This window comes from Dendrobium catenatum, unplaced genomic scaffold (genome assembly GCF_001605985.2).
Source record: "Dendrobium catenatum unplaced genomic scaffold, ASM160598v2 fragScaff_scaffold_1297, whole genome shotgun sequence".
In the NCBI taxonomy this organism is placed as follows: Eukaryota; Viridiplantae; Streptophyta; class Magnoliopsida; order Asparagales; family Orchidaceae; genus Dendrobium; species Dendrobium catenatum.
Genome location: NW_021319759.1, coordinates 122671 through 143026, shown reverse-complemented (window position 1 = coordinate 143026; position 20356 = coordinate 122671). Strand labels below are relative to the sequence as shown.

General features: G+C 37.3%; 2 protein-coding genes across 2 annotated transcripts; one reads left to right on the top strand and one right to left on the bottom strand.

Annotated features, from left to right (window-relative positions):
* The first annotated feature begins 255 nt into the window (after positions 1–255).
* Positions 256–3295, top strand: LOC110115770 (pentatricopeptide repeat-containing protein At3g53170). The gene is made up of 2 exons (XM_020849136.2): positions 256–659; positions 1874–3295. Exons 1-2 carry the CDS (start codon positions 369–371, stop codon positions 2987–2989), a joined length of 1407 nt encoding a protein of 468 aa, XP_020704795.1. The 5' UTR covers positions 256–368; the 3' UTR covers positions 2990–3295.
* An 816-nt stretch (positions 3296–4111) lies between these two features.
* Positions 4112–19471, bottom strand: LOC110115755. The gene is made up of 10 exons (XM_028699461.1): positions 19357–19471; positions 17503–17592; positions 15928–16036; positions 15779–15820; positions 15548–15607; positions 5690–7312; positions 5504–5605; positions 5150–5296; positions 4943–5068; positions 4112–4397 (listed from the first exon to the last, which is right to left on the bottom strand). The coding sequence occupies exons 1-10, from the start codon at positions 19440–19442 to the stop codon at positions 4260–4262; spliced, it is 2523 nt and encodes an 840-aa protein (XP_028555294.1). The 5' UTR covers positions 19443–19471; the 3' UTR covers positions 4112–4259.
* Positions 19472–20356: the final 885 nt, after the last annotated feature.

The following is a 20356-nucleotide window of genomic DNA, read 5'->3' as shown; positions in this document are numbered from 1 at the left end:
ATAACAAACAACTATACATAGCAAAGTATCATTTAAGAGATATGAGAAATATATATAATATAACTATGTACAATTTAAGAAATATAATAAATAATCATAACATAATAGAGTGTAATACAAAATACTAACAAATAAATGAATAATCATAATATAATAGAGTATAATTCAATAGATATGATAAAAAATCATAACACAATAAATTAAAATTCAGTAGATATAACAAATAATCATAACATATCATAATAGAATTCAGGAGATAACTCAAAAATGAACCGGCGGTCGCCGCAGAAAGCAAGCAACTTCTTATCCCTGGCCACTCAGCTTTCCTGCCTCAGGCGTTCTCTTCCATTCGTCTCCACCCCGCTTCAATGGAACTCCATTCTATCACCTCTTCCTCATGGTCCATTTCTTCTCCCTTTGATCCTCCAGGGGAAAGAAGACGTTCGCTTCCTGTTTTCTCGGCAAAGAAAAGCTCCGATTTTGAAGGACTCTTGAAGACATCGAAGGGGGAACTATCCAAAATTTTGAGGACGGAAGCGGCAGTCATAGGCATTGAGAGGAAAGCAGGGTCGTCCAAGTTTAATAACCTCTGGCCTAGGGCAGTTCTTGAGGCGCTCGACGACTCCATCGCCAGTAATCGATGGGAATCCGCCCTCAAGGTCATTCTTTTTTCCCCTTTTCCCTCATTTTTTAATGGAAAAGTTTTTTTTTTTTTCTTAATTTTTTATTGAATGCCCTTCTATGTCCTCTCTCGGATTAGATTGTTGCCTTGGAGATTGCTAGTTTGGAAGCTATAAGGATTTTGGGTGTTCACTCTGAGCTTTTTATACAGAGATAGTTAATCTTGATTGCTTGAATTAGGTTCCCAAGGAGTTGAAGTTAGTATGATTGCTAAAAAATGAAAGAGTTGAAAAATTCATTTGTTATTCTTCTTTATGAAATTCTCTTTTTCTTTCCCCTCCATTTTCTCAATCTTTTACATTTTGGTTGGTTGAATGCACGTTCCTATAAATATTTGGCTATGTTATCATCAATTATTTTTCTAACAATATTGAGTAGAAAATCTAAAATCATATGATTTTGAATCCCTAATTTCTCAAAAGAGAGCGAAATCCCTATCAGGGGAGCAATTAGGCAGCCATCATCAGTTAAATTTAGCTGATGAGACTATTTCAGACACAAAATCAGCATTAGTTGAGTACAACATTGTATTAGGGACACCCAGAACCAATCTTTTTCCCGTTAAAACACAGCCCAGATACAGAACAGACATACTATATAATCTATACTCCTACAAAACTGGGTTGTCTCCTCTGACTGATTCTGCATATTTTTTCACTAGTTGTGTAGAATATATTTGCTGGAAGATGAATACAATGGATATTGTTTAATGAAGTTCTTGATAGATCTTCTGCAATACCAATATGAATGTAAGGGCATCTCCAACCAAACTCCAAACAGTTGAATGGCGTCACTCGCGAGCTCCAGCTGAACGGTAAAATTTCTGCTATTTGGTTGCAGGTGAACAATGGGACGCCAATATTGGCGTTGCACTGTTCACCTCCGATATTTTTATGTCTCTACCGAACTTGTTGAAGAAATGCGTGAAAGAAAAAAAGACTGTTACATTCGCAAAATGGGGCAAAATGGAGTTCCATTGGAGATGAGTCAAGACATTTTCTAGTTTCACGGCATTTTGGAGTGAAAAATGAGATTTTCGGTTGGAGATGGTCTAAAAGGAAAATTGCAGTTAAGGTTTACCTATTTGCCAAACATCTTCTAAAATGAATCTGTGAAATTATCCTAAAATCTACTCATATAGCTCCACCAAAGTACACATGTCAACATTTTGATTTTGATATTTTTCTTTCAGATTTTTGCATTACTTCGCAAACAACACTGGTATCGTCCAAAAGGTCAAACTTATGCAAGGCTATTAATGATGCTAGGGAAGTGCAGGCAGCCAGAGCAAGCCTCCTCACTCTTCACAACCATGCTCTCTGAAGGTTTCAACCCAACATTAGATGTTTACACATCACTAGTAGCTGCATTTGGCCATTCTGGTTTATTGGATGAAGCAATAAGTACTATTGATGAAATGAAAACTATCTCAGATTGCAAACCAGATGCCTTCACTTACACCATCCTCATTGGGTGCTGCACTAAATTGCAACGATTTGATCTGATTCCTTCACTGCTTGCTGAAATGTCTTACTTGGGCATACAATGTACTGTAGTCACTTATAATACAATAATAGATGGTTATGGCAAAGCTGGCTTACTTGAAGAAATGGAGAATTCTCTCACTTTGATGCTTGAATGTGGAAGCTGTGTACCTGATATATTCACATTGAACTCGATCGTATCTGCGTATGGAGATAACAGAAGGATAAGCGAAATGGAAAAGTGGTATGTCGAGTTTCAGCACATGGGCATTGACCCTGATCTGACTACATTCAATATTTTAATTAATTCGTATGGTAAGATTGGAAAGTATGAGAAAATGAACAAAATTATGAACTTTATGAAGAAAAGGTATTTTTCTCCCAGCTTAGTTACATTCAATACATTGATTGAATGTTTTGGGAAAGCTGGAAAAGTTGATAAGATGGAGTATTATTTTAGGTTGATGAAAACTCAAGGAATCAAACCAAACTCCATTACATACTGCTCGCTTGTTAGTGGATATGTCAAAGCAAAGCTTGTAGAGAAGGTTCCTTTCCTCATTAGAGAGATAAAAAACACTGATGTTGTTCTTGATACTCCTTTCTTTAACAGTGTAATCAATGCATATGGGCAAGCTGGAGATATAGATATAATGAAAGAAATGTTCTTGCTCATGAAGGAAAATAAATGTAAGCCTGATTATATCACCTTTGCCACAATGATAAAAGCATACAATAGCATGAGCATGGATGTAGAGGCCCAAGAGTTGAAGGATAAGATGCTTAAATTGAAAAGTGAAATACAGACATGCAGAGGGGGATAATGAACGAAGATAATTACTCTGAAGGGGCCAACCATAAAAAGAACTAAGCAATTGAAACAATTTGAAATTGCCTGGTCGTAGTGAAGGAGCTTGATCTTTGAAACCAGCAAATGGCTTCATCTCAGCAATGTTATGAATATTGAGTCTCTGGTGGGAGTAAGTATGGTTCAAAACCTTCTAAAATTTATTGATCATTAACCATTCCTAAAGCTTTTTTCTTGAAGTTCAACATTGCACCATGCCTCTTAGCTTTCCCTATCAAGTTTCCTTGTAGTTATTTTTGCAAATTAACTAAAGCCACACAAGTGTAAGATTAGGTCTTATTGCATCCCCTCAAACACTTATAACACAAATGAACATGTTTCCTTTTTCAAAGGGTGATGCTATTTGCTATTATTAATAATTTTTTTAAAAAAATATTATTACTTAAAAATTATATTTAATAAATTATTTAATTAAAAGAATGACTTAAATACATCTTGATTTAATATCATAAACCTCAAATTTTGATGTTAGAATAAAAAAGACCCATTTTTAAGGAGTTAGAGAGATCAAATCGGTTCCTCAAAAAAGTTGGAGATGATTTTACCCCTCACAAAGAATTGACAGAACATTTTGATCATTTTCTCAAATTTAATAGAACTTCAACTTTTGCTTGAACAGTTCAATAAAATTTGGCATGACTATGGGAATGTTTTTGCGACCCCAAGAGAAAAATGAATAAATAGAAGTATGAGATAATTGTTAATCATCTTGAACTATCTGTTACAGCATTGAATATGCTCTACGTTAGTGGATGAGCAACCTGTGGAGGAGCCTTCCAATTACATACTCAACAACTCGAAGGCCTACTCAGCTTACATACAACCACCCATGCTATGCATTGTTATAGACAAAGATAGTGCCTAAATCTGCCTATCCTAACAACCAACTTATCAACACATTTTGCAACTAAAGATTGTGGATATCCTTAATTTATGCTTAAGCAGTCAAACTTTCCCTTGTCAAAGCCCATGCATTACAATCCTAAACCTTCTTTTGATAAGTTAGGGTTCGTTTGGGACGGCTTTCTTACTACAAAAATTAAAAATTTTGTATTAGAAAGTTGCTTTAAGAAGCACTAAAAAAGTCATCCCAAACGAAGCCTTAATCAATAAGAAAAAACTCTTGAGAAGATCATATTTGATACTTAATAGAAGGAATCACTAAACATCAACTCTGCAATCTTCATCAAGGTGGCAATTAATTGCAGTGGTTGGCATGTTACGTGTCATTGGCAAGCAGTCAATGAATTAAGTCCAGTTGAGATGGCTCTATTATGCAATTCGTTGCCTTGAAAGTTACTTGCTTGTTGCAGAAACTGTACCAGAGAAAGAAATATATCCATTCTAGTGACATCTCGGTTTGCCTGCATAAGAAGTGAGATCATCTTTCTACTTTGGGAAGATGGATCCAATTTGGTGAAAATTAGGGGTGTCAATTTCGAATTATGGGTCGGGTTTGGGTCGAACCCGAAATTGAACCGACACTATTCAGGTCAATCCGAACCCAACCCATTTTTGAAAATGGGTCGGTTTTCCTGACCCAAACCGAACCCGCTTCAGGTCTGGGTCAACCCGACACGACTCGAATGACCCGGGCCAACAAAAAAATGCTAATTTTTGGGTCTAAAAACGGGCCAATCTCCTCTTTTCAGGTAAAAAATGGGTCAATATTGGGTTGCCGGGTCTAAAATGGGTCAGTTTCGGGTCAATTTCGGATCAAAGGGTCAACTCGAACCCGACCCGATTTTTGAAACGGTTCGAATTGTTGAATCTAAACCCAACCTGTTTTGGGTTCGGGCTGACACTAACCCAAAATTTTTGGATCAGGTTCGAGTCGGATTTTCAAGTCGTGTCAAATATCAAACACCTCTAGTGAAAACTGAAAACTTCACAGAATTTGATCGATTACCTCCACAAGAAATCTTGCCCAGACCTTTCTCTCACGTATCTCCATATCTCCCTTCAAGATGGTTAACCCAAATCCACGAACAACATCTGCTATCTCAAGAAAGAATCCTCCCTCTTCACAGAGCATCTGTGACCAATGAGGAACTTCTAAGATTTTGCATATGAAGGGGGCAGAACAAAATTAAAGAAGAAATGAGCTGTGTTTTACCTCAACAAGCATCTGTCCTGAAGAATAAACATCTTCAACCAATATTGGACATGCCATGGTTTGCCCAGCTACTTCATAGGCCCAAGTAGCACCTCCTACTCCATTTGTATTATCTTTTAGGACAACCCCATTCTTTTCTCTAATTAACTTCATAATAAAAAAAAGGTAATGTAAGTGTTAAATGACTTGATTAAACATGAACTGACTAAGGCTTTATTTATTGCTTCTTAAAATTGCTTTCTAGTGTAAAAATTTGAATTTTTGTACTAAAAAATAGTTTTATAAAGCAAGAAAAAAGCCGTCTCAAACGAAGCCTAAAACTAACACACACATATAGAGAGAGAGTAGTCCTACCTTGGGCTCATCTGCTTGTTTGAGCTTGTCCATGTACTTCGTTACGCTTTGCAAGAAGAGCATATGCTTGATCGTACGGTCCAACAAAGAATCAATACTACACTGTTTATGTCCAAGTAAAGCGCAAGTTAATCCCAAGAAAGCGTGTTTAAAGTAATATATCTACGAGAAATTGATTGAAAGCACCTTTGCACCATTAGGAACAATTTCTCTCAGCTCTTTTACGCGATCTTGTATTTGTTGACGATCTTTAGGCCTTGGACGAGCACTTTCCCCAGGTCTAGCTCTTTTTCTAACTACTTTGGTATATTCCTCAAGCTTCTTGGGCTGATGAAGTGCAGAACCTTCAGCATTGACACTACAAGTATCATCAATCCAAGTGTAAAAATTTGAATTTGACTGTTTATCCAATAGAGGTCCTTGCATTGTCTTCTCTATAGCTACAGAATTACAGCCAACAGAGATATTAGCATTCCCAGTAACAACAGCATCCAATAGCTGTTCAAAACTGCCAGAATCTGTAAGCAACCCTTTACCAGAACCTGCAACTGAGCTCACTTCCAATTCTGATATAAAATCTGTGCAACCATTGCTAACAACTGGCAATGCAATTTCATCCCAGCACTCTTGCCTTGAAATCATTGGGATAAGATTCAATTCCATGCCATCGAACAAATCTTTCTCTGAAACGAGCTGATCCTCGCTAACATTCCAATTGCAATTTCGATCCAGAGAGGATGCAACACAAACAGCAGGGATTTCTGTTGTAGGTAAAGTAGCTGTCATGGAGCAAGCAATTCTACTAACATTTCCAGCCATACCCGAAGACGCAATAGGAACATCTGGAAAACTATACATAAATGGAACAGAAAGGCCATCATTGCACTGATCATTTGTTTGCTTGCATGAATAGATTGGATTATTCATAGAGTGAGTCAAAGTAGAATTTTCAGGATTTCGGTCTTGAGAAGGGAGGAAATTTTCTGGAAGATCTACAGTGAATGGGAAAACTTTGGATGAGTATTTACTAGTAGATATATCACAGACAGAAACAGGTGGTGAAGAACAACGCTGGAGTTCTAGCAACATCCCTGCATCAGAAAGGCTGGGTTCACTGTGTTTGGAAGACATGTTAACGTGCGCCATCGGCTTTGAACCAACTTTGCTATGTGACAAAACTGAATTCTTACTGAGAAAATGAAACGCATTTGAGTGGGGAATAGAAGAATGTAAAGTTGTTGGAATCACGTTGAAAACTCCTGGTATGGCCATGGTAGGGAAGAGATTATTCTCCATATAAGAGGAAGAATCAATATCTTCAGCCCACATGTTCGATTTGAAATTTGAGTGTTGTTCCCAGTTGCTGGGTGGCAACAATATTGGGACTTTTGTAGAAGTTCCTTGTTGATCTATCACTTGATGTGAGGTACTACTGAAGGAAGGTATACCATTGCAGAGATTTCTGTGACCATTAAAAGGGCCTGATGAAATGGATTCAGGCATTGAAAAAGCATGGGGCTTCAGGCTGCTTGTTTGAGAACTGGACAGAAGTCCTGAGGCCAGTGATGCAAATTCTGAAGATAAATGATTGTCCTGTCTTTGTTCGCATATACTATCATGTGAGTAATCCCGAGGAGAAATTACAGAATCAAATGTGGTTTGTGGATGAGAAAAGTTCATATCTTCAAGAAGACATCGACGTTGCTTGATTCGAAACTGCCAGAACAAATGCTGAGCTTGTGCAATGAAGTCTGAACTTTCGCCGATCTGGAACACGAAAATAAGATAATTCAGGATATAATTAGGAAATTAAGCAGACATGTTGTACTAGACTTGATTGTTTTTTGTTGAAACAGTCCAGTCCTACCTCTCTCTGTATCTATCTGCCTTAGCCAGATTCAGGAATCGGCTAGGATGTGGGCACCAAACCCTTCAGTTTTTTTTCCATCCTATTTTATGTATTGTTTAGGGTTTAGGCTAGATCACTAGACATATGAAGCTGAACATGAAGGTACAACCTATGCTACTTGGGATGCAAAAAAACTACATGATAATGACATGGTTAGTAAACTCCATGATCGAGAAGATAAGTGTAAACTATGTGTTATTCCATTACCAAAGATTTGTAGTATAATATTTAACAAAAATGTACTCAGATTAGGAGAATCAATTTCGCGCACATCGGTGGATCTATAGTGGAGGTCCTGTGGGAAAGGGTGAATTATTACGTCCGGTCACCGGACGTCCGGACATCCAATTCAAACGCGCCACGTCACCCAAATACATCAGGGCCCGGTGCATTTGGGTGACATGGCACGTCTGGATTGATGTCCGAACGAATCCAGACACCATACGTAATAATTTGCCGTGGAAAACGGTGCAAGTGAGCCGAGCTGGCTCAAGCTCGAGCTCGCCTTTTGAGAATGCGGAAGGCTCACAAGCTCGTTTTTCAGTGGCATGAGCTGAGCTCGAGCTCGCCTTTTGAGCTCAACTCAACTCAGGATTTGGCTCGTAAGTCGAGCTCGAGTTACGCTTGACTAGAACTCGACTCGATCGTTTGCACCACTACCTAAGGGCATAGGCCCCCACTGGCCCATTAATAAAACTGCATAGCAATTAAATGCCCGCAACATACTTTTAAAATCAAAACTGCAACATCCTCTAGGATTCGAACCCATAATGTAAGGTTTCATGAGTTAATGCAATCCATTGAGCCACAATTCAAATATTATTATTTTTTTACTTAAATGTAGAATGTAATAACTTATTAAAATTATATTAATGTTTTAGAAAGATCAAAAATATTATTTCAAAATGAACTATTAAATAAAAAGGTAAAAAAATCATTCAAAAATAATTGAGAATAATTTGAAAATCATCAATTTGTATCCTCACTAATAAAAACTTTAACTTTGCTCCTGTTCATGCATTTGAGTTAACTCTATGACTTGAGCAGATTCGCCGAAGTAAGGATTCTCTAACACAATATTTCATCTCTTAAAACAATTAACAAGACTAAGTTTATTTAATGATTACGAGTGGAAATAATCCAAAGATTATAATAATTATAAAAAAAAGGTTATAGTTGGTCGTATCTTTAAGTTTCTTACATGTTTAAACATTGAATACGAAGAAGTTCAAGGTTGAATGATTGGAAAAAATCCCCTCCTAATTGGATGAATCTTTGCAGAGGTGCATAGAGAAGAAAGTTGTAGAGAAATGATGCTTTAAAAAAGAACCATTAGAGGTATTGGACCCATTGGGGGGAGGCTCTGTATTGGCTATTCCTGAAGCATCGTTCAATCGCAAGGCACATTCAAAGCAACGCAATTAAGCAAAAAAAAAAAAAAATGAGTTGTGTTTATTATGGGAAATCTTGTCATATAAGAGAAACATGCTATAAATTATACTGCAAACAACCCAATGGCAGATCCACCAAACCCACATAGCAAAATATTTTTACAGTTCATGAAGTTGAATCATTTCCATTCAGTAAAGAGCAGATAAATCTTCTTAAATTGGTAAAATCTTATTCCTCAAAAAATGTTCCCATCAATTCTGCGGCACAAACAAATAAATTTCTTTATCCTTTTCTTTTCTTGAAATAAGTCAATCCTACTACAAATGCCAATTTTGGCAAGAACTTCCACAAAATTTGTCAAACTAAAGCTTCATTCGGAATGACTTTCTCATTCCTTCTAAAAGCAGCTTTCTAGTAAAAAAACTGCTTAAAGAAACAGTAAAAAAGCGGTTCGAAACGAAGCCTGATATTGTGTGGATTGTTGATCATAATTTGTATTTTCTCTTAAAAGACATGCAAATTATCAAGTATGCACTATGTGTATCATGCTGTAATCATGGGGCTTTTGATGCAGGGGTGTTTCTTATATGTTTTGCAGTGCATTACATATGCTCCGACGTAAGTGGTATGGCTATAAGAATAATTTCTAAGTTTCACTAAAGGTCATATTGAAATTTCTAAATTTCTATTGTTTGATTGCTATTTAAATACTCCCGCATACTTTTTTCTCAGTGTACATGGATATATTGTCTGATTTTTTAGGGGTGATCAGACGACTGCAACTCTACTAGTGCATATATGATTTCCCATAATGATGATGTTAGTAAAACTGCTCTTGAGCCATGGACTAGAATCTCATGCTTCGACGTTAGCATTCTTAACTCCATGCTATAATAATCAACAATAAAATATTTATCTTTTTGGGCAATTATTATGCTAGAAAGATTGAAAAAGAAACATGCAGAAGTGGTGTGTGGTCGGCAATAGTGGTGGCTGGCAGTCGACAGTGATGGTCGGCGGCTGCTGGGGGCAAAGGTGACGGCCGGCAGCCGCCGGCAGACTCACCTAGTGGGATTAAATCTTATTATTATTAGTACTCACAAAATATTCTAAAAGAACTGTTCATAACAGTGGTGCTTCTTGCAACTATATAGCAGTTTCTTATTGTTAAATCTCAACCTTACGATTCCAAAGATATCAACGGCTGAGAACAATAATCCGTGGGAAGACTACCTGGATAGCATTAATTCCTTCCATTGATTTAGGAATAATTGTATTCTCATTATTATAAGAGTTATTTGTTTCCTTATCAATACACCTTGTATAGATCTATAAATAGGGAGTATATTGCATAATAAAATTCAAGCTTTTCACTCTCAAATTCTCTGTTTTAACATGGTATCAGAGCCAACGGCCTTAATTGCCGTCGAAGAACAACGATCCTAGATCGTCGGAGGAGAAAGAGAAAAGTAGAAGCTCGGGGCATCCAAAACTTGATCGTTGCAGACTCGGACGGAATGTGCGACTCGATCGGAACTTCTGATTGGAACTTCCGATCCGAGAGGAAGGCCGAAGGAGCCTAATCGAACAGCCACATAGGAGTCGAAGGAGCCGAAGAAGAATCACCCGATCCAAGAAAGGGAAAGTCGACCGCTCGATCGCCCTGCGTGCGACTTGGGGGAAGTCGACGGATCCACGCGTGCGACTTGGGAAGTCGACCGCTCGATCGCCCTGTTCGAACCCCCCCTGCGTGCGACTTGGGGAAGTCGACCGATCCACGCCTGCGTGCGACTTGGGGGTGGAATCGAGTCCGTGCCCTAAGTCCAAACCGAGCCTTCTATAAGGCTTCGCCGGTTCGTGTTTTGTTTCTCTATATATAAAAAAAAAATTAAAAAAAAGGAGAGAAAAAAAAACTCTTTATCTTTCGACCTTTATTGTCGAACAAGAAATTTCTAGGAAGCCTTAATTGCTTTCCAATGTCAGAAATTAACTCCTCTCAAAGTGTTGATCAAACTGAGGAATTGATGGTGCACCAAGGACGAGGTGACCTTCAAAGCATGCAACCTTCATATCGTCTAAATGGGAAGAACTACCTGAAGTGGTCTCAATTTGTGAAGACCTACTTGAAGGAGAAAGGTAAAATACATCACCTCCTTGGAGAAGGACCAAAAGAAGGAGATCTCAAATTTGGGGCATGGGATGAAGCAGACTCCATGATTATGTCATGGATATGGAATTCCATGACTCCAAAAATTAGTGATATATTTATGTTCCTTTCAACGGCAAAGGACATATGGGATGCTGCCAGACAAACCTACTACAAAGCTCGTGATGCGGCCCAAATCTTTGAAGTTAAAGTCAAAGTTGGAAGCACGAAGCAGGGGAGTAAGACCGTGACGGAGTATGCCACCATCATACAAAATCTGTGACATGAACTTGATCACTATAGGTGCATAGAAACCAGATGTCCGGAAGATGCGACGTCTTAAAGAACTTTATTGAAAAAGATAGAGTTTATGATTTTCTTGCAGGACTAAATGCAGAATTTGACCAAGTTAGAGTTCAGATCCTTGGCAAAGAGGAGACGCCATCACTCAACGAAACCATTTCTCTCATCCGCGCAGAAGAAAGTCGACGAGGAGTGATGTTAGAACCAAAGGTTATTGAAAGCTCAGCAATGGTGATGAACAAAGAATCATCGTGGAAGGAGAAAAGTAAAGATTCTTCAAAATTCAAAGATAAAGACTCACTGTAGTGCAGCTATTGCAAAAAGTCAAGACACACAAAAGAAACATGCTGGAAGATACATGAAAAACCCCCAGCAAAGAGTGAAATAAAAAAGGTGAGACAAGGAGCACATCACATGCCAACAACACTACAAGTAAGCTAGAAGCTCAGTCCAGCCTTGGAGAATTCAACAAAGAAGATATTGATAAATTGAAACGACTCCTGGTATCTCTTGAAAAACCAAATGCTTCTTCTTCACTTGCACTCTTAGGTAAGACTCCAATTTCTATTAGTTTAAGGCTTCAAGAAATCATTTAAAGGAATTATGGATCATTAATTCAGGAGCCACAGATCATATGACCCACTCACCAAACCACCTCATAAATTATACTCCTTGCCCAAACAACAAAAAATCATCAGTGTTGATGGTTCTCTTACCACGATAGCTGACCAAGGAGACATCATATTATCTCCATCCCTCACCCTAAAAAATGTGCTCCACGTACCACAATTATCCACAAACCTGATATCAATACAAAAACTTACCAATGACCATAATTATCAAGCATTGTTTAACCCTTCTTATTGCTTATTTCAAGACCAGAGATCGGGGAAGAAGATTGGACTTACTAAGGAGAAAACAGGATTGTACTACCTGGAAGAACCAAACTAATATAAAAGGAGTTTCTCTTTGTTACCTCTAGTCGATAGGAAATCCACTATTTGGCTTCATCATTATAGACTAGGACACTCATCTTTTGATGTCTTAAAATATATGTATCCACAACTTTTTCATCAATTAGACAATAAAATTTTTCATTGTGAAACCTGTGAGTTGGCTAAGCATAAAAGAACCTCATTCCCAAACAAAAGTGAGAGATGTGCAGTGAGAGATGTGCTATGCCTTCCTTCCTTATTCATAGTAATATTTGGGGACCCTCTAAAATTCCCAATATCTCTGGGGAATGCTGGTTTGTGCCATTCATTGAGAATTGCACTAGAGTCTCTTGGATCTATCTCCTTAAACAGAAATCCGATGTTAGCACCATTGTTCCGATCTTTCATTCCATGATCAAAAATCAATTCGGGGTAAAAATAAGGAGTTTCTGCTCCGATAATGCCAAAGATTATTTCAACTACCCTTTCCTCCTACTTCCAGAGTGAAGGGATCATCCATGAGTCATGTGTTCACACCCCACAACAAAATGGGGTTGCAGAGAAGAAAAATTGTCACCTTCTAGCTTCCACCCGAGCTTTCCTATTTCACTACAATACACCCAAATCCTATTGGGGGGAAGCTCTTTTAACTGCAGCATATCTCATAAACCGCCTACCTTCAACAACCTTAGGCCTAAAAACTCCAATGGAGACCTTATCCTCCTTTTACCCAGAGTTTCGAACTCATCATAATCTTACACCCAAAATCTTTGGGTGCACTGCCTATGTTCATATCCACAGCCAGGAGCGAGGAAAATTAGATCCAAGAGCACTCAAATGCATCTTTGTTGGCTACTCTGCTACCCAAAAAAGGTATAAGTGTTATCATCCATCCACAAGAAAAACCTTTGTCTCTATTGATGTTACCTTTGCTGAACATGATTCCTATTTTTCAAAAACTCATCTTCAGGGGGAGACTGAACTTGAGGAAGATGAGGAAAATGAACTAACACCTCTTGACCTTCCTCCTCCGCCTCAGAACAATCCACCTGAAACCCAAGAAAGGGAAACAAATGACAACGTTATTAGATTAGGAAAGGTTTACTCCAGATGTACAAGCTCAAGCTGTACTCCAAAGTAGATCCAAGAATCTGAACCATCTCCTGAAAATAAGGTAAGTTCACCACCTCCCTTATACCCTATAAACAACTCTATATCCTTCAACAACTTCTCATCATCACACAAAAATTTCCTTGTTACATTAGAAGATATACATATTCCTAAAGATGTTTCTAACGCCTTATCTGATAAAAATTGGAAAAATGCCATGAAGGATAAAATGCAGGCCCTGAAGAAGAACAAAACTTGGGAGATCGTCAATCTACCGATAGGGAAAAAATCGATCGGCTGCAAATGGGTGTTCTTAGTAAAATACAATGTTGATGGCACACTAGAGAGATATAAGGCAAGACTGGTGGCAAAAGGGTTTACCCAAACATATGGCATTGACTACCAAGAAACGTTTGCGCCTGTAGCCAAGATGAATACTGTCTGAATACTTCTCTCACTATCAGCCAAGTACGATTGGCACCTGGAACAACTGGATGTGAAAAATACATTCTTGCATGGAGACTTAGAAGAAGAGATATTTATGGAAATACCACAAGGGTTTAAAGAAAAATCTGAAGGTAACAAAGTGTGCAAACTGAAAAAAGCTCTATATGGGCTCAAACAATCAACAAGGGCCTGATTTGGAAGATTCTCTAAATTCATGCTTCTGAATGGGTATCAACAGAGTCAAGGGGATCATACACTATTCTTCAAACACTCAGACTCGGGGGGAGTCACAATATTATTAGTGTATGTTGATGATATTATTTTGACTGGAAATAATGAAGAGGAGAAAGCCAGCTTAAGGAAAAGTCTTACTAAGGAATTTGTCATCAAAGAACTTGGTAGACTAAAATATTTCATCAGAATTGAAGTAGCTCACTCCAGTAAAGGAATCTTCATTTCACAACAGAAATACATCAAAGATCTTCTAAGAGAAACAGGTAAACTAGCCTGTAAACCAGCACCAACACCAGTAGAACCTAATCTTAAACTGGGAGAAACTAAAGAAGATCCAGATGTAGACAAAGGAGCCTATCAGAGACTTATGGGGAAATTAATCTACCTCTCCCACACCAGACCAGACATAGCATTTGCTGTAAGCATGGTTAGTCAGTTTATGCAGAATCCAAAGCAGATTCACATGCAAGCGGTAGACAGGATCTTGTACTACCTTAAAGGAAGACCTGAAAAAGGAATTCTCTTTAAGAGAGATCGTGGAATAACCCTAGGAGTATACACGGATGCTGACTACGCAGGATCACCGGTTGATAGAAGATCTACTTCTGGGTATTGTACATTTCTTAGAGGTAACCTAGTTACATGGAGAAGCAAGAAACAGAATGTGGTGGCAAGATCCAGTGCAGAAGCACAATATCGAGCTATGGCCTTGGGAATATGTGAGCTACTATGGATCAAAATAATCCTAAATGATTTAAAGGTTAAGTGGGATGAGCCCATGAAACTACATTGTGACAACAAATCAGCAATCAGCATAGCCCACAATTCAGTCCAGCACGACAGAACCAAGCTTATAGAAGTGGACATACATTTTATTAAAGAAAAACTAGACAGTGGTCTAGTAAGTGTTGATCATGTACCATCAAAGGATCAACTTGCAGATATCCTTACTAAAGGATTGGACAATTCTGCCTTTCTCCGAATGATTGACAAGCTGTGAATGACGGATCCATACTTCCCAGCTTGAGGGGGAGTGTTAAATCTCAACCTTACGATCCCAAAGATATCAACGGTTGAGAACAATAATCCGTGGGAAGACTACCTGTATAGCATTAATTCCTTCCATTGATTTAGGAATAATTGTATTCTCATTATTATAAGAGTTATTTGTTTCCTTATCAATACACCTTGTATAGATCTATAAATAGGGAGTAGATTGCATAATAAAATTCAAGCTTTTCGCTCTCAAATTCTCCGTTTTAACACTTATCAATTAATTTATTTCAATGACCTTAGTATTTTTTTAGGGGGACATTTAGGTCAGTTAATACAAACTCAAACACAACACTCCAACGGACCAACTCAAAATTTTTTGGCTGATAGCTTAAACTCCTAACCAACAAATCAAAACAAGCTGCGTAATGAAGTTATTATCATAAACATATTTATTTTCTTAACACAAATTCAACATTCTTTCTTAAAAGCACTGGAATACTTAACCTGTCCGAAACCATGCGAGAACAAAAACTTATGGTCAAATATCAGTGCTGAGAATCTGAAGCACTAACCTTTCTGGTGGAACCAACTTGAAGCACTCCTAATGAGGGCAGAGGAATCACTGCTATTGTCTGTAAAATCAATGATGACAAAATTTGAGAATCTATTTGAATAGTGGACCAGTGGCAAAAATGTTTAAAATACTAGAGCACCAACATGCTCTCGGCCAATGCAAAATACTGTTATCAGAAAAATGAGAATTAAACTGATAAGAAATCAAGAAGGTTACTTCAATAACAAACCTTTATTCCAGCCAAAATCTGATCTTGCCACTCAGCCCTACCCTGATAATGACAAAAAAAAAAAGAAAAAAACTTCAAAAATAACCAGACAAGTACTGAGGGGAAAGAAGAAGAAGAAGAAGAGGAAGAAGGCAAATAAAAATCTGTACCTGGAATATGACTGGATTGTTAGTAGAGCTCGTCTCACTTGATTCCATACAAATTGTATCAAAAATTATCCACCGGTGGTTTCCACTTATGGCTACTTCTCCAATGGTTCTTCACAAAAAATTTAAATAAACAGTGCATGAAAATTAATCCTTTTTTGTCGTAAAAGAGAAGTATACTTAAAAAAAGGCACAATATAATACTAAAATGACTCATTTAAGTAAAGCTCTTTGCTCAGCAAGTTATGATTTATAGTTCAAAAAATATTTACCTTCTGCGGTCAATATCAAAGTGTTGATCTTTTTGACAATGAAGTTTCTTTAATTTATGTTGCCTATTATGGAGTCTTGTAACAACTCATATTGTACTGAATAATCATGGTACTTTTTTTCATAAAATAAATATTTATATTTTTTGCTTTAATAATATTTTTTATATTGATTATTCTTTATGAGAAAATCAAACAAAATTAAAAAAGTGTTTTTTTCTCCAAAGATAACAAAATAAAATACATTTAATGTTTTTTTTTTTTTTTTTTTTTTGTAAACAATTGAATATAAGGGATATTTATAAAGATTTAAGATGATATTTTGCTTAACTAAATATTATCATCATATTAAGAATAACACTAAATAGAGTAATATATTAATCAAAGTTAAAAATAAGATGGCAAGACAGTAAGAACAAATGTTTGTGATGCTGAATACCAACATATAGGGTTGCAACCGAGCCGAGCCGAGCCGAGCTGAGCTTCGGTTTGTTCAAGTTCGAGCTTGTTTGCCAATATCGTGTTTCAGTTTGATTCGATAAGATTCATGCTTTCGTATACCTGTTCAAGCTCAAGCTCGTTTAAAAATGTCATGTTTGAGCTCAATTCGTGTTAGGTTCATTTAAGCTTGTCAAGCCTATTAACGAGATCGAGCCTAATAAGAAAATAAATTTATTTATTTTTTCAATCAAGCGGTTTGCGGATCGTCCGCCGTTCAACCCTATTGGGCTTGCCAACCCGTCTTCTAGACTTCTCAGTAGACCCGACCCATCCGCCAGCTTTCAAACAAACTCCCAATATCTATCATTATATAGAGCAAAATCTAGTTCTCTTGCACTGTGTGGGAATAAGCGAACATGTTTTTTTTCCTCATGCGTGAGTTGGAGCAAACAGCAGACAACGACATCGAAAAATGGAGCGGAATTCGGGAATTAAAAAATAAATTAATTAAATATTTAAATAATTAAACTAATTTAATAATATTTATTTTCAAAACTCTAATCGAGCTTCTTAACAAGCTTGTTTGTATGATTTAAATGATATTGTTAGTGAACACAAACAAACCGAATGTTAAGCTCTTCAAGCTAGTTTATTTAGCTCTCGAGTATTTATTAAAAGTTTTCAAACCCGTCCATTTACGTTACCAAACTAACATGAACAAATTCTTATCATGACGAATCATGAGCAGCTCGTTGAACACTTGGTTTGTTTGCAGCCCTACCAACAGATGATGCAAAAATTCTGAGCAAATACAGGCTAAAGGAAGGCAAAAATATTTGGATTGAGTTTACAAAATTTGCATTCATACCCTTGCCCAATCACATGGACCTGATTCACCACCTTCTCAAAAATCTTCCCACTCTGTTCTTCATGGTAACTTTCCTCCAACACAAGCATCCTGGAAATCAGAGGAATCTTAGTGAATTTTATAACTAAAAAAAAAAACTAAAAATCCCAACAAAAATCGCAACTTTATAACCAACAATAATTCTTAAGATTAGGATGCAGTGTGATCCTAGCAAATCCACAAAATTTAGAGCTACAACACTATCAGAATAGTAAGAACTTAAAAAAAAAAAGTACAAACTTGATAACTTCACAGTATTTTCCCCAAAAAAAAAAAAAAAAAACTTCACAGTAGCGTGCATTGAATGCAAAATAAATCGACAAAATATTCATTATTTACAGAAAACAAACAGTGAAAGTAATTCATCAAAAAAGCTGCCTTTTTTCAAGCATGGAGCCCCCAAAGGTTTACTAAAACTACACGACAATCGAGATAAATAGAGAATTTAAAGATAACAAAATAGGAATAAGCACGAAAAACAGTAACCTCACAGTAGTGGGCTTCTTTGGCTGAGTTTAGTTAGAAAAATATTCAATTCATTCAATTTAATTATTTTGCTGGATGTAGCTAAAAAATAATATGGGTAAAATCTGCAAAAGAATTAAAATCTATCAAAAATGAAATTTTACTTTCATATAAGGTCTCATTTGATTGTTTAAAGTTAAAAAGCTTTTTTTTTTTTGAAAAAGGATAAGATTTGTTAAGCCTATCATTTATTTAATTGGATTGGATTTGCTTAACCTGCACGACAATCGAAGAAATTCATCCATTTCTCACAGAATTCAACAAACAAAATTCGAATAAGCAAAAAATAATGTAACGCTAACTTCACATATCAGAAGAAACTCACTCGCTACACAGGGAAAACATAATAAAAAACGACAAAATTGTTAAATTTGCAACAAAAGAAATATGAATTGGACAAAAGAGATACTGAAAAGAACCATTAAAGACGGTATGATTCGTTGCAAAGAGAAGAATAGACCGCAAAGCACCAATAAAGCAAAAATATACAACCACTTCTCTGAAAAATAGAGCATTTATCAATGGTAATCACTCAATTATCTTACACTAATATCGCATTTCAGGAGAGACTTGCTGACTTCTCCACAGTAAAACCATTATAAAAAGCAACCTTTTTTTATTAAAATCGCTGCAAACCAACTGCGAATTAAACAAAAAAGATGCTGAAACTTAGCTAAAAAACAAATCCATGGAAGACTGAAAGATCCAATCCATGGAGCAGAAGATACTGCACTGTACCAATAAAGTAAAGCAAAATGTCACCAAAGAGTAAAGTAACAGAGTTTAAAAGTTAAATGTTCTCAAACTCCGTGGAATTCGACCTCGTGCCACTCATGATCTTCTGCTCTATTTTAAATTAAATAAATATTTAATATAGGCTTTTAAACTTTCAAAAAAAAAAAAAAAAAACGAAAACGAAAAAAAAAAAGCAAAGGAAAAAAAAAAAAAAAAACAGAATAAACGCTTCTCAACCTAAACGATAATCGAAGTAGTTTAACCATTTCCCAGAAAACTAGAGCATTTATCAACAAACAAAATAAGAATAAACACAAAAAATGTAAACCTAACCTCACACTTCGGAATTTGGAAGACTGGCTCATCTACTTGGAAAAAAATTATTAAAAAGACAGCCATTTTGTTCAAATTGTTCAAATTGCTACAATACGAAAAAAAAAAAGAACACGGAAGAGTCGAAGATATATACTGCACAGTATCGATAAAGCAAAGTAATTTAAAAAAAAAAATCGATGACGACACAAAGTAGACGAAGAAACCAATGCCCTAACTCACCGTGGATCACTGCAATCGTTGCACCAGAGTGCGCCGTATGTCCACCCACCTTCGCTACAGAGCCGACGGAGCTCTTCTCCGGCCATATTGGCCGTCCACGCCGGAAGGAGCCCGAATCACGACTTTGAACTTTCAGATACAAACTTAGCTTCCTCTTCAACCTAGTCTCCCAAAAACAGAGAGCAGAATGGGGGGTTTCAGATAAGGAGATGAAAGTTGGGCGAGAATGTTTTCGGAAGAAATACGGAGGGAGATATGACTTAAGAGGAGGCGAAGGAGGAAGATCTTCGCCATTAATGCGAGGGGCCAGCGAATAAAAGAGCTAATTTTTGGACTGGGATGCGCTTCGGCGCAGCCGGTGGATAACCGGCTGTAGCCGGTAGGACGGGGTCGTCTTAGGATTTTCGGGTCGGATTTCCGACACGGTTTTGGATAACGGATGACGTGTTAATGGGTCATATTTTCGGAATTCACCCTCAACGGAAGCTTTGGCATGGATTTCTTCGCCGTCAACCTCTTTGACGGCGACAACCGTCCCATGCTCGTCCCTCCAACTTCCTCCACCGCTTCCTCTGGCGGCATTTCTATGGCGACCGGTTGTCTCGTCGACCTCAATGGTCTCTGCCACTCGAATTTTAAAATCATCCTCTCCCATTCCTGCGGGCAGAGCGTGTGGCGTGAAAGAGCGCCTGCCATGGGTTCGTCAAGTCGGAGTTCTACTGTAGTGGTCTATGGGAATTTGTTTAGACCATCTCCAACCAAACTCCATATCATCCTATGTCTTCCGCCATTTGCTCTATTCGAACTCCAAATCGCATGACAAATTCCAGTAGATGAACAGTGCAACATCAATATTGACGTCGGACTGTTCACCTGCGCCAAAAAAATTCATTGTGGGATTTGCAAAAGAAGCACGTCAAAAGGAGAAAGCGCTCCAAAGATGATTACCTTCGCTCAAGCTTCTTACAATAAATTAAAAATTTTTCAATCTTCATGTTGC